The 14,859-nt window shown below is 43.4% G+C and overlaps 1 protein-coding gene across 2 annotated transcripts; it reads right to left on the bottom strand.

The window, feature by feature from the left end:
• Window positions 1–5,264: 5,264 nt before the first annotated feature.
• On the bottom strand, window positions 5,265–14,775 carry LOC106750928 (sodium/hydrogen exchanger 8). 2 transcript variants are annotated; one of them, XM_014631585.1, is made up of 5 exons: window positions 13,310–14,775; window positions 12,803–12,972; window positions 12,215–12,583; window positions 11,096–11,434; window positions 5,265–10,275 (listed from the first exon to the last, which is right to left on the bottom strand). In XM_014631585.1, exons 1-5 carry the CDS (start codon window positions 14,616–14,618, stop codon window positions 10,270–10,272), a joined length of 2,193 nt encoding a protein of 730 aa, XP_014487071.1. In that variant the 5' UTR covers window positions 14,619–14,775; the 3' UTR covers window positions 5,265–10,269. The 2 variants fall into 2 exon arrangements, with proteins under 2 accessions (XP_014487071.1, XP_014487070.1); XM_014631584.1 differs by having other exon boundaries at window positions 11,103–11,434.
• Window positions 14,776–14,859: the final 84 nt, after the last annotated feature.

Genomic DNA, 14,859 nt, shown 5'->3' with positions numbered 1-14,859 from the left:
ACACACACACACACACACACACACACACACACACACACACACACACATACTTTCGGCGATAATGCCAGGCATCATTGTACGCGATATATATCATGCGATTCACATTATTATTACAAATTTGTCTCGTTCCATCGTGCCCCGCGATATCAATATACAGTGATGAACAATTTTCCATTTGTTGAAAACTACGTTTACGTCACTCACACGAACACCGTATATATAATGTACAATTATAAAGGAGGAGGAGGAAGAGGAGGAGAGTATTCTATACCGCGAATATAAGTGGTCCCGGTAAATGAGAGGAAAAACAAACAAAAAAAAAACCAATCGTAATACGTGAGTAACGTTGTGTTTCATATGCGAACCCGTTTACTTCGAACACACTGACTGACTACTGAGCTCTCTGCCGATAATAATCGTCTTCTATATTTTATAAAACGGGGGGGGAAAAAAAGCGAAGCAGTACGTTCCACCGGATATCCTCGACTACGTCGCGCGCGCGCGGTCGACGAGAGTCGAGTTCGATTCATGCTTCCCACAGAATGTTCTGTTTCGCTTCGCCTGCCAATTCTACGGTCGTCTCGCAAGAAGGGAAAGAGAAAAGTATGGAAAAGCGTGAAAAACGTTTCCCGAGCGAACTGCGGAGATGCGTGCGTGGAAGAAAAAAAAAAGGAAAAAACCATCACACACACACACACACACACACGGTGTACGGGTGTTTTATCATTCTTACTGCGGTATCATTCTTCCGGATAACAAAGGAGGAAAATACTCTCGTGAAATACATAGCGTTATGATCTATTTTAACACATCCCTTGCATTTTTTTTTTCTTATTTATTTTATTTTCGATCATTCTTTAACTAGCAATGTTTTTATTTAATTACTGTGCGGATATTTAAAAACACACACACATACATACGACGATTATCATGTACACGGATGCAACTTTTAATTTATTAAATTTGACGCGTCTTACGGAGTCTGTTTTGTGCTGTAATTTCCATTTGTATTCGCGGACGCTACCCGGGCGGCATCCAAGCAGAATTGATTCGCAACGAAAAAAAGAAAAAAAAACAAAGAACAATTCCCGGAACGATCCTCCACCGTACGCAGATCTGCCGAACGCAAGCCTCGGCGGACCTGTCGCGGAAGTTCGTTCCTTGACGATTGGCAGTAACTAAAAAATCGGATACACCCGGTGCCCCGAACTTCACGATTAAACGGGGAAACAAGCAATACGGCTATTCGTACGATTCGACGACGCGAGAAATTCGAAAAAAAAGTGCCTCCTTCACTCGCGCCACGATTAGTACATCGGGCACGGAGGAAACGATGATGTTTGTACTGTGCGCGACTTTATCCCGGCAAGCGGACCCGACGCGCGCTTTTACTTCGTAATACGATCGTCCATCGTCCTGCGTTGTTCCCCCCCTTGCAATTGCGCTCTTTCCGGTGAATCTCTCTCCGATGTGGTCTCCGACGACGGCGATCGTGACGTGAGTCTGTACAGTAACATGTAGCTGAAAAAAAAGTCTTTAGCGGGTAATATCGCGCGATGTCGCTTTCTCACGGGATATACGGCCAGTGAAATCCGTCGCTGCGGCAGAATAATGGCAGCGATCGCATTAAAACCACCGTTCGATTCGACACAGCCCGTTAGTGTTCCTCGTTACTCGTAATAGAAAAGGCGCCGCCGAGATCGAAGCAACGTCGAGCCTTCGCCCCGGCCGTCCTCGCTTGATCCCTCCAGCTCGTAACGTCGCTTGTAAAGATCAATTAGGAACTCGCGTATTAGTCTCTCGGGAAACTGCGCAGAGAGATCTCTGAAATTTTCCGCGGATCCGTTCGAGTCGTTGCGGATCGAACGGTTAAGATAATTATCCCGGTGAGCTCGATTAAGTTAAGCACGATGCTGCAGGCAAATGACGGAGGATCCTGTAACTGTAGACAGAACAGAAGACTCTACTAATGCTATCTGATTCCCTAAACACAGAGACATCGCAAATTTCCAATTAGGAGCGTTATGTGCTAATATCCGTGCGTCACGACGAATTATCATTGATAATTTGATGAATTGGCAACGATGCTCCTCCAAAGCAGCAGTCGTGGTGCATGAATATTCGAGAATAATGCGTCTAATTGGAAATTTTCAGTGTTACCAGATTGCCTAGGAAATAGGACAGCATTAATGGACACAGTAAGCAAGAAATCATTAACGTAACATTACAATATTTTTATAACATATGACGTTTTCAAATATGTAGTCCTCAATGTTACATACGTCATTGTTAACAATATTTGATCCAAACATTAAAAAATAATGTTTCTACACAATGATTTTAATATTTCGAAATATCAAGCGACAATTTAAAAATATTTATATAATTATGTCAAAATGTTTATAAAGTCCAACATAAAATCAATGTTTCAAAAGATTGATTTAACGTTCCTTGCTTGCTGAGAAGCCTTCTGAATACAACTGAATTGACAAGAGAAAGGGATGATAAGTTCAACCTAACACCGTTTCTCAAAGTACTCGCGAACTGCATCGAAAACCCAAGAGGACACGCATTAAATATTACAGATGACGATAGAAAGAGAGAGAGAGAGAGAGAGAGAGAGAGAGAGAGAGAGAGAGAGAACATATTCGCGTGTTTCCACTGTCGTAATACATCCCTGTGTGAGCTCAGCGGGATTGTGTTAATTAGAGTCGTACGCTTCGATGATTAAACGCGGATCAGATTCGCATTTGCTAGAATTAAATCGGCTTTGTTGGACGACGAGCGAGCTTAGGCATCGAGATCGCGCGCCGATAGATCGTCGTTAGATCAATATCGAGGCTCAACACACATCGTGTCTGCGGATTTCAACGACCGTTGCGATTCCGTCGTCGCGTCTAGAGATCGTCGTTCATACTGTGACCATATATAGATAACGATATATCTCGTATTAATATATCATATGTACAATACATATATATATTAATATCTCTAGTGCTCTATACATATAAATATATACATATATATATATATATACATATATACATAAATACATGAATATATATATACATAGAACGATAACTCTTACGTAGGTGTGACTCGCTGCTTGGCGTTAAGATAGTTAGGAGGAAATTAACAAACAATAACAGTAAACTGTGTATAGCTGTTGATGTACGAGATATATCCCCTCCCCCTCCGGCTCTCGAGCGGATAATTTTATTTGTGCGAAATAGATAGAAAAGAGAGAGAGGGAGAGAAAGAGAGAGTGAGAGAGAAAGAGAGAGAGACAAGCAGCCTCGAAGCGCTCCGTTTTCTTTTTTCTTGCGATAGATATTTCTCGCGCATAATGACACATGTAAGATTCGCGAAGAATGATCGAAAAGAGACGATCGATTGAAAGAGGAAACGGTGTATAATACAGGGACCCAATTACGAAGCATCGTCAGGGACTCGTGTTCCAATCGGCAGATTCTAAACGTCGTATCGACGAGCGAAACCGAGATTTATTCAATTCGGTATGCCGGTCGCGATCGACGAGAGAGAGAGAGAGAGAGAGAGAGAGAGAGAGAGAGCGTTGGTCCGATGCGATGCGTTAACACTTGTGAATTATATATACTTTAGGATCGGAGAGCGACCGGATAAGCATACTTGCGGTCTGATGCTGCCATTCTAAGCAAGTTTATGAGTAAATCGTGAAATCGTAGCTTACGAAGCAATCGTGACAATCGGACTTATGTTCGTTTCCGCCATCATGGTTTAAATATAATCAATATATATATAACAATTAACTCGACGGAATCAACCAATTGTATTAATCAGTCCCGTTAATTGGCGATTGAGTTGAGTTAAATGTCGATTAGATTTTAATCATGACGGTAGAAACAGGCATTACAGTTTTATTAAAACTGCAATTCTATACTGACGACTGTATATCGTTCATCGTCACACGTTCATGATTACGACGAGTGTGATTAATTTCAGATGAGTATAACTTGTCATTTGAGAGTTGCGCGTAAAGCAAGATCCGCGGGCCTTGTTCCGATTATTTTCAACATGAAGCACGCATGCTAATTATCAAGTTTCGCGCGCAGTTGAAAAATTCCTCATTCATATTTCCCGGCAGTTACCGAAAGATTGTCCACAATACTCATGACTTACTTACTAAAATCTCGCTAGCCGTAAGATTAACGAGAAATCGTAGATACTTGGCACTCAGTTTCACGCGCGTTCTTGAAACGTATATAATACGATTGATGAAACCTTAAATACGTTTGAAAAAGAACGGTTTGTATGTCTCGCGATGCGACAGCATCGTAGAATTACAGTTCCGCACAGGCAAGTTCTCACGAGTCGTTACTGCGAGAATAAGTTACGAGTCTCGCGATTTCGTTTAGAATTGCAGCGTTAGCGTCGGCGCCGTGCCTTTGCGCGTCAAGCCGGCCGACTTCGGCCGGCGCTTGATTCCAAGGCGATGATGTGCGTGCGATCGCACGACGCCGGGACGACGGGCCTCGCCCGGCGAAATTCTACCGTGCGGACTCTCGTCGGACGCACGCCTCATTATAATCGTCGCCGAGACGTAGCGTCGCGAGAATCCGCTGTCCGCAAGGACGAGCAACGGTGCGAGTATCGAGCGGGCGTCGTCGAAGCCGCGCGCGCGCACACGCGAATCGAATACGAATGCCGAGGACGGTGGTGATGGTGGTGGTGGTGGTGGCCTTGAAGACGAGGAGCGAGCGGAAGTCATGCGGACGCATGCGGCACGTCGGAAGGATCGCGTGATCTCCTCTTTTGATCTCAAGCGATCGGAATTACCGAGTCGCGCAACCACGAAGAAGAAGAAGAGGAGGAAAACGACGACGACGGGAAACAACTCTCTCTCTGTCTCGGACGCTCGACGAGGAGAGAGAAGAGGAGAGAAGCTTCGTTACGCACACAAAAAAGAACAGAAGAGGAAAAAAAAAGAAACACCAACACTTTTATTACGTGTAAGTCGTAACGTGCGAGATATTGTAAATACTGCGAGTAAACCCGCGCGGGGTTTTGCACATTTTTAGAAGAGCGCGTACTTCCAAGAATCCACGATCGGTGATTGGGGATCGTTGGATCAGCGTACGTTAAAAAAGAAAAGGGAGAGAGAGAGAGAGAGAGAGAGAAGAAAATGTATAACGACTACGCGAGGCGGGTCGAAAGGGTCCGGGAAAACGACGGAGCACCGCTTGGTCGCGCGAAGTTGCATAGCATATGATAAAACGTTATTATTATTATCATCATCATCATCATCTCACTGATTGGTACATAGTCGTATTGGTCGTAGCGTTAGAAAAGAGAGAGAGAGAGAGTCATTAAAAAAACTTTGCATGCTTAGCCGATCGCTCGCTCGCTCGCTCGCCGGCGAGTAGTCCGAGGACCCGCCGGCTGGCGAGGAACGCGTTTAATAAGAGTGTAACTATGTCGATAGAGGAGGCGTATGTAGGCGCCCGATACGTGACGATCATTTTTAGAAATTCACCGAGCCGAAACGGGAAACATGCGAGTGATCGTTCGAACTTAGCCCGGATGACGTGTGCGAGAAAAACGACTGGAGCATCGGGACAGGGAAAGAAGCGGCGAGCGTTTCGCTGCGCTCTTAGACAATATCCCAGATTAGCGCGATAAAAATATGCCCTTTGTCACATGCATACACGTACATACACACGTACACACACACACATACACACACACACAGCATCGTCGGCCGGCGATCGAATCGCGAGAGGACTGGAGAGATCAAGTCCGCTCGATCGACTTAGCCGCCTGATCGCGCCACGCACGAGTCGCGTGTACGTTGGTATGCGAAAACGGGAAGCCGGGAGGAGGAGGCATCGTACGCGCCCGGCGTACACACGTGTGTCGTCGCGAAATCTTCCCCGGTGAACCACGACGAAACGACCGGACCGTGATCGTGATCGACCGGGAATCACCTCGGTGGACCTCCGCGAGGTTCGGAATATCCGCTCTTTCCCGCAATTGTAACTTCGAAGTGTCGCGACAAAGTAGAGAGAGAGAGAGAGAGAGAACACAAATTTTGCTAGAACAGCAAATTGTTAATAGTGATAACAAAGAAATTTGTTACACGGAAAAAATAATTTAGCCGTCGTAGCAAAAGGTCGTTGCGACAATAATCAAATTTAGCTGGCATAACCAGATTATTTTGCTATATCCATAACAAATAGCAATGAATACTCTTAACAAATCATTCCGCTGTCCGGATACATTTATTTTGCTGTCACTGTATCAACAAATAATTTACTTTCTCCGTGAAAGAGACGAGGAGGGAAACGCGAAGGGCAAGCGCGACTGGACCGTTATCGTTGCTCGCAATTTCGATTGGGAAAACGCGACTCGCACGCGAACTTGGAAGTTACGAGACCGGTAAGGAGTTTTTGGTACGACGCGAACTCATCTCCCGCGCGAGGAAGTGAAATTCTCGGTCGTCGTAGGCACTGACCGCGTCCGGCAGAACAACGTTTGTTTCGCAACTGTTGAAACTGTTACGGCTCTTAATAAGGAGTATCAAGGCTCTCGTGATCTGTAATCGAGTAGAGAATACAGGCAAATAAGAGCCCACAGATAGACATATTTCGGTACGTATTGTCTGCATCATAACTAGCATAAGTACGTTAAGATGCGTCCTCGTGCAACAAGCATTTTGGTCGGTATATGAGAGATCGTCTGATGACGTGGAATCCCGGCGATACTCTGATGCGACAAATATCGCTGCTTATCTCGCCCGGAAGAGAGCGCGATTAATCTGGAATTATTGTAGCAATAAGAAGTCAATACTTGGATGAAAATTATGGTGGTAATAAAAACAAGCATGTTTCAAGAATGTTGTGCTGTTGCATCATAAAGCATACATTAAATGTGTTGCATACTACATTCAGCATTTTTGTCTATCTGGGCCAATTGTATTTCGCAATAAATATTTAATAATATCAATAGTCGCGTCCTTTTGGTCCCAAGTTTAGATCCGCTTCAGCGCATATCATATAAAAGACAAGCTTATTGAAACAAAAGTGTACCCAGATAGACATATTTCGGTATATTGTCTGCAATGGTGACTAGCATAATTAATTATTACGTTAAGATGCGTCCTCGTACAAGCATTTCGTCGGTATATAAAAGATCAACTGACGCCGTGAAAATTGCAGCGATATTCTATCATAAATATTGCCGTTTACTTTGCCCGAAAGAGAGGACAATTAATTCGGAATTATTGTAGTAATAAGAAGTCAATACTTTGATTGAAGTTATGGTGTAATAAATGAATATTTCTTAAAACAAGCATATTTTAAACATGTTGTAGTCTATTGTAAAAGCATGCATTAAATGTTTGCACACTATGTTTAGCATTTCAGTCAATCTAGGTATATTTTAAGTTGTAACAGCTGTTCTATGTTTAGAAAACTAATTCAATCTCAGCACGAAAAGCTTTCAACAGTTGTGAAATAAACGTTCTGCCGAATAAGGCGGAAATTGACTCTCTTTGAACCCCATTATCTTGAAGAATTGATTTGCCGAGCCTTCCATTATGGAATGATAAAAGCGCACGAAATTTCGTTTCTAGCGTGTCCGTACAAAGCGTAACGCACGTAAGGATGAGTTTTCCGGTGAATCGGAATTAGTTAGTATGATTATACTCATTTTACGCAAATAGAAGACGAATCGTCTGATCACTCAGGAAAAATATAGAATATGCGAGCATGGGGAGAAAAACAAAATACGTATTACAGAGATTTCCAAGTAATCGTGAAGGGATTCTACGTACTCGCGCGTCGGAGATCGTCAGAGAAACCGGATAACAGGATCTCCTGCGATTGCACGCGGATCACGTCTATATAACCAAGCTTCTCAAGCTCCTTAATGTATATAGAAATCGTTGCGCGAAGGAGTTCAATAGTTCTAATATATTCGCCAATTTTGTAGCGAGTCGCTCACAGTCCCAGAATCTGTTAATTTTTCATATTTGAGATCTTCCTCCCCCCCCAACCTCCCCCATAAATTCCGAGATGCCCCGGGAAAATGTTTGTGTATAATCATACAAAATTATATATAATTATATATATACGCGATTTGTATATTAATTTTATCTCTATATCGCTACTATATGGCTCATAATATATAATTATATATATCCACACGAAATAAAAATACTGTTGAATGAAAAACGGAAGAAATAATGATTCAGTTGTTTACATCGGGGGCGGCCATAAACGTAAGCGTTTACTTTAATTATATTAAATTGTATTCGACAGCATTTCGTAGACGCGAGACGTATATGATTATACAGGGACACGTAGGGACAAAATTCATGTACAATCGTTTTTTCTCCCCCCGGGGCGTTAATTCATTCATTCATTTGCCCGGATGTATATCGTACAAAGTCGCGCATACGAAATACCTGTATGAGACACGACGCCGTTGGAAGGAAGACTCAAGAACACCGAACAATGTAACCGCTGATGTATCATACATTAACGTCTCTTGTGCTCCAGTCGCTCGATGTACGACCATGCAAGGCGTTAACAATGCTCTAGAACATAAAATAGCGTTAACGAACCGAACGAATAAATGGATTTGATGTTTAGACGCTGCCTCCGTTATGTGCCGTGCCGCAAAAAAAATAAGTAAAGTAATAAACACACACATACACACACGCATACACAGGACAACCATGTACCCACCTCCCGAGATCGATATATATAATATATATATATATATATAATATATATATTATATATATATATAATATAAGAAATAAATTCGCAACAAAATAAACCAATCACAGTATTCTTCTTTCCTTTCATTCGTCGCATACGCTTCATCTACACTCCGAGGAAGGAGAGTGGCAGAACTGGAATCAATTACGAGAATCGTAATGTGCTTTTTATTCTGTATATCACAAATTTGTGTATCACCTTTATTGTCCCTGGATGATTACCGAGCTGCGGTCATACAAAGTGTAACATACAGTATACTTTTTTTTATGTTTCTTTCAGATATATTTGGAGATAATATTGAATGAAAAGTGGGATTATATGTGTGTGTGTGTGTGTGTGTGTACTTTGTGGTATTCGTCGTACAATTCTTATATATTGTCTGCCGAATGCCATACCTGTTATACACACCGCTCGATTACAGTGACCATACACAGTGCTCGTAAATATTTTTCGTGGGCTGATATATGTCTAACTGTGAAAATTATACGGGTACGGGTTAAACGCTCGGTCCCAAGGAAACGTGATAACGCAGTCATACATCCTCCCAAGAACGATATGATATGGAAACACAGGCTTATACGAGTGTCCGACAACAAATGAGACGTTTCCTTTTCGCAACAAAGTCATCGCAGGTAATTAAATAGTTTAAAATCAGATCGTTTTGGCGTCTATTTTCACACTCTGCTGATTGTTCGTTCGATCTTAATTGTTTGTATTATTTTCAAAGTCACTTATATATACAGATAAAACATACTGACGATAAGAGACGATACAAATTAAATATATAATTAAATATTGTTCCAATGGCATTGCAATAACGTAAAAAGGCAATCCTTTTTGCGACGTTAGTGCAATTAAACAATCTTGTATAAGAGAAGTAACAAGTTCAATAATTAAATGTTGAACCTCAATCTATTATCTGCGTCGTTAAAAAATTAAGATATAAAGCATTCACATCAATTTGCTAAATACTATTGGTAACTCGTAGAGCTCGCCTGAATCTTATCACTTACATAAATAATAATTATTATATTACATGGTCGTTTAAATACTAAATTCAAATACAATATTGTGTGTTTTATCATCATTGTGTTACCGTAACAAATTTCGTTGTTTGCACTTAATATCACCCTTTCATATGATAAAAAATAATATACAGGGTATTCATCGTAATGATTCCCACGATGATGCTTGGTGAATATTATGAATAATTCCCGATAACTCGACAGCGCAAGCACGACCATTGAAGAAGCCTCGAGGCAATCGTTACAGTGAATCGTGCACTTTGTATACGTAACAAGATTAAGTAGAAATTTGTCTATCTGTACATATGTCTAATACCAATATGAGAAAGTACCAGATCATATTAAATAATCTCCTCCGTCCGCTCACCAAATGTGTGTACTGTGTAATTAAAGGAAAATTACACGGATTACATTAACAGCACGGTAAACGTAATCCGTAATACTAATGGGGGCAAGTTGGTCTTTAGTCGGACGAATCCTCCTCAGTTCTGTAAATTAATAGCACTTCCGTTAATACTTTACGACCCCGACGAAATCGATTTTACTGCCCATCACCGTCGCCAAGCTGCTTTTGAATCAAGCAAGCGTCTCGGACAATACACTGCTGTTTGCCATATAAGCTAATACCTTAACAATGTATACAATGATGGTTATAGATACAATTGTGTAGATGTATATAAAGATTAGTGAAGCAAGAAGAAATAAATAAATAATACGAAAATGAGATGTAAGCTATGTAAGATCTTAGAGGTAAAATCTCACTGGGTGTAGCTGTGTATAAATTTTCTGCACAAACTGGCAAGGCTCACAAACTCTCTGTTTCTCCGTTTTCCTTTTTTCGTATGGTTACTCACAGACCATGAAAAATACACTAATGAAGCATATAATCACAAATAAATAGTACAAATATATATATGTGTAATTAATCAAAATAGATCAGGCAATAAGCGAATCAAAATCAGAAAAATACTGTATGATTGTTCGCGTAATGAATACAGAGAATTGTGTAGAAGTTCTCCATCATCAATCCGCCGGAGCAATGTTCGCAGCTTTAACAAAAATAAAATATATTCTCGTCCTTAGAAAGGTGTATATGTGTATAAAAGGTGTGTGTGTGTGTGTGTGTGTGTGTGTGTGTGTGTGTGTGTGTGTGTGTGTGTGTGTGTGTGTGTGTCCGTATTACAGATCTAATACTGATATTAATAAATATACTTATATACACCCATTTACAGAGGCAATGTAGTTGAAAGCACGTTGTCCAGCATACATTTAAACACACGTCGCACACAAAATCAATTAAATACTTAATATAGACCCGTGACTGGGACGACCGGTCTTCTCCTTGCCGTTCGTTTGCTCCCTGGCTGACCCGCAGACGTTGAGATTTAGCTGCGCGGTGGACGCCGTGGTTGCTTCGTCGTCCGAGTCCATCGGACTGATCCTGATGGCCTGGTACCACTGATTCGTCAGATCCGTCATCTGTGACTTGCAATCCTTCAGCTCCTGCTGCGTGAAACGCCTCGTGAAGAACGGAATGAAGAACTTCAGATCCCACCTGGCGAAGCCGCGAATCCGCGACTGCAGGAAGGACACCTCCATCTCTTCCTCCGTTAGTTCCGACAAGTGTTCCGAATCTATAGTTTGTCCCTACAAAATAATATACGCGTAAAAAAAATGTGAAATGTAATAGTCATAAATATGATTATCATAAATATCTAACATAAATATATATATAATAAGTGATATAAAATAATATTGATAATATAATATATAATAAATATAAGGATAAACACACATACATGTCTTATCAAGGAGCTACGTATAAGCCTCGAAAAACGCTCGAAGTTTGAATTTTCCTGCTGATCACATTATTAGCTTTATGAAGACGTCCTTTTGAAGGACGATTCTTCGTACTTTTATTTACATACTACACGAAGCCCACTAGAAAAAGTTGATATGTAACGCTGTTGTTACTGCTTACGTTACTGCTTTCGTGGCTCGTCATCGCCAATCGGTGACCCAAAATATCTCGGGAATTATTGAGCCGATTTAGCCATAATATTTGTATAAATATTCTTAATAAGATTATCCAGCCTTTTTCGTAGGATTTTTTGATATTTATTACAGCTTTCTTTATAAACGAAATGAGGAGGGATTTTTGGCGAAAAATCCGAACTTTTGACTTCAAACGTTAATGACTTTATCAAAAATTAATATGAAAAAAATCAGTTATACAATAAAGACTGGATTATCTCGACTTCATATGATATGTAAATAAAAGCATGGAGAATCATCCTGCAAAAGGACTTAATCTTCATAAAGTCAATAATGTGGCCGGCAGAGAAATTCGAACATCGGGAGTTTTTCGAGCCGATTTTCACGTAGCCCTTTAATTAATTGCGCTGTAAGGCAAAAGTATCCGATTACCCATTCTCTGGTTTTGCTCAATGAAACTTCCTTATCCTTCTTCTTCCTCCTGCTGCTTTTCTGCTTCTTTTCGGCTCTCAGGAACTTCAACAGGGGCATGGTGGAGCCGCCGAATATCAAGGTCGTGAACAATACGATGATGAGGGTCGTCGTTATAATAACGTGGCGTGTTTCGTCACTGAAGTTTAAGTGGAGCGATAACGCGTACGATATCGCGCCGCGCAAACCGCTGAACCACATGATAAACATCATTTTCCTGGTGATCTGGTGCTCGCGGAAGCGATTAACGAGTAACGCCAGCGGGAAGATGTTCGCGGCTCTTCCGATCAGGCACAAGATTAAGGACCAAACGACCAACGCTGGTTCGACCTGTTGAGAAGGAAGGGAGATGATGAAAGGATATGTAATCACCAGATATACGAGGTCTATTCTTTTCATCGAATTGGCTGCACTAGTTCTCGCATTAGTTCTCTTCTTCTCTTTCTTCACCGGCAAGTCTCAACTGTACGTCTCTTTTGAAATTTTACAAATATACACTAGTTCAATGAAAAAGGACAGATCTATGGTGTACGGGGCAAATACACTTACCCTGTGTCTGAAGCTAAATATCGCCAGTCCCAAGTAAGCGAAGACACAGGTCTCAGCTATGAAGGCCAACGTTCGCATCGTTTGCTGCATCGTGATCTGCGTGACCGTCGACAAGTTGAAATGCGTATAGTGCGACATGACTATTCCGTTGAACAAGATCGCCATGATTCCTGCGGGCAGTGAAGCGAGACGTGAGAAATGAGCTACGTTGATTTCTCGACTGTCGCAGTCACGCATCATTCCTAAATCATTGCTTCCGAAGCACGCAACAGTGGTGCAACCGTTGAGTAACAATTATCCACGACTGATGCGTGGATAAGCTAGTCTGTCGATCTCAACCATCTTTCGAAAGTCGCTTACTCAACCATTGCGTTCGCTGAACGCAGCCTTTGCATAATTCGGTCCGTAGCATTTCAGCTGAACTGGCCACGCGAAAACGTAGTCCTCGGACAAGCATAGCCGGTTCAGCCGAAGGGAACGAAGACCAATCGTTAGAAACGCGTTTACCTGACAGCTGTATGCCTTCCGCCAGAACGTACGGGGCGTACGTGAACACCAACATAATGCCGAACTCCAAGGACGGATTCTTCCTGAGGTCGACGTGCTTCAGCAGAAGCGCGCTTATCAGCGCGAAGACCACGCCGATTCCCGCCGACGCGAAGAACATCAGGCAAAATCGATTCAAGCCGAGTATGATCGCCTCGCTGGTGGTCGTGGCGTTGTTCGACTCCAGGACGGAGGTCGTCAGTACGATGGAGATGGCGTCGTTCAGAATCGACTCCCCGAAGACGAGCATGTTGAGAACCGGGTCGACGTCCAACGCGTGAAAAATCGCCACGGTGGCGACCGGGTCCACCGCCGATATCAGGGACCCGAACGCAAAGCTCTCGACGAAGCTGAGCTTGTACGCCACTTGAGCCAGGCCGAGCAGGTAGATCCCGGCGCCGATGACGAACGCCGAGATCGCTGTGCCGAATATGGCGAATACCATGATACTGCCGATGTTCTGGAAGAAGTTCCCCTTGTGCAGATTGTAGCCCGACTCGAATATGATGGGCGGTAGGAGGACGAGGAAGAAGGCGGTCGGCGAGAAGGCCTCCTCCTTCCGCCAATTCGCTATGTTCTGATGCGACATGAGGTTTATGATCATGCCGATCAGAGCGCCCAGGACGACTATCACCACCGACTCGGGTAGGTACTGGAAGTTCATGTGCAGCATCAGGTGTATCAGCAGTATACCCAGCGCGAGCACGCACAGTACGAAGAATATCGACATCGAGCTGTTGTGTTCCTCCTCCGCGGAGCCTTTGTCGGGTAGAACCGGCTCGGCCGGGGCGACGGTGGTGGTGCTCGTGTTGGTCGTATTGCTGGCGTCCGGGGTCTGCGGCGACACTGCCGGGACGTCCGGCGCGCCGGTGATGTTTCTGTCGCCGACCGGGCTCGGCGACGTGCCGGTGATCTTCTCGGTCGTCTGCTCGCTTGCGACATTCTCGGGACGCGCTGTACTCGCGGACGGTGCTGGTGGTTTCAGGGTGGTCGAAGTCGGGCTAACGTTCGAGCTGTTACGCGGAACGGTGCTCGTCGTCGCGCTGATATTCGCCGCCCGCGTGCTGGATGATTCCGGGAGCGAAGTGACGTTCGACACGGCCGGGCCGTCCGTCACCGCGAACGTGCTCTTAATGTCGGTGACATTGTCGCTTTTGAGGTTAACCGTCTCCTCGCAGCGCGACGCGTGCCACGATACGTGGCACAGCAGCAGAACCGCGACGACGAGGCTACGGTTGCACGACAGCGGGGAATGCCGAGACGTCGTCATTGCTTCAACGACGATCTACCATCGTCACTCGCAGGTAGCAGAAGACGGAACTCCTTGCAACTTTTTTTCTCTCTCTTTTTCCAGGAGAAGACGAATGTTTCGCCAGGCCCCACCACTGCGTGTCGCGCGAAGTTCGACGTGCGACCGATGAATTGGAGCGTTCGAGACCGAACGTTCCAGCGTGCAAGCACGAGTGTGAGAAAATTCCCTATATTGAGATTAATCTCATTGGCGGAACCCT

The sequence above is a fragment of the Dinoponera quadriceps genome, unplaced genomic scaffold (genome assembly GCF_001313825.1).
Source record: "Dinoponera quadriceps isolate SergipeBrazil2010 unplaced genomic scaffold, ASM131382v1 scaffold4681, whole genome shotgun sequence".
NCBI lineage: Eukaryota > Metazoa > Arthropoda > Insecta > Hymenoptera > Formicidae > Dinoponera > Dinoponera quadriceps.
The sequence above is the reverse complement of the archived record's forward strand: the minus strand, read 5'-3'. Positions and strand labels throughout refer to the sequence as shown.

What these genes read in the sequence shown, in the direction of transcription:
- LOC106750928 (XM_014631584.1), bottom strand. Translation starts at nt 14,618, where the DNA reads ATGACGACGTCTCGGCATTCCCCGCTGTCGTGCAACCGTAGCCTCGTC. An exon ending in GGAAGGCATACAGCTGTCAG is followed by an intron (nt 12,973 to 13,309) that starts GTAAACGCGTTT and finishes CACTGCCCGCAG; the next exon opens with GAATCATGGCGATCTTGTTC. An exon ending in TGAGCAAAACCAGAGAATGG is followed by an intron (nt 11,435 to 12,214) that starts GTAATCGGATAC and finishes ATTATTTTGTAG; the next exon opens with GGACAAACTATAGATTCGGA.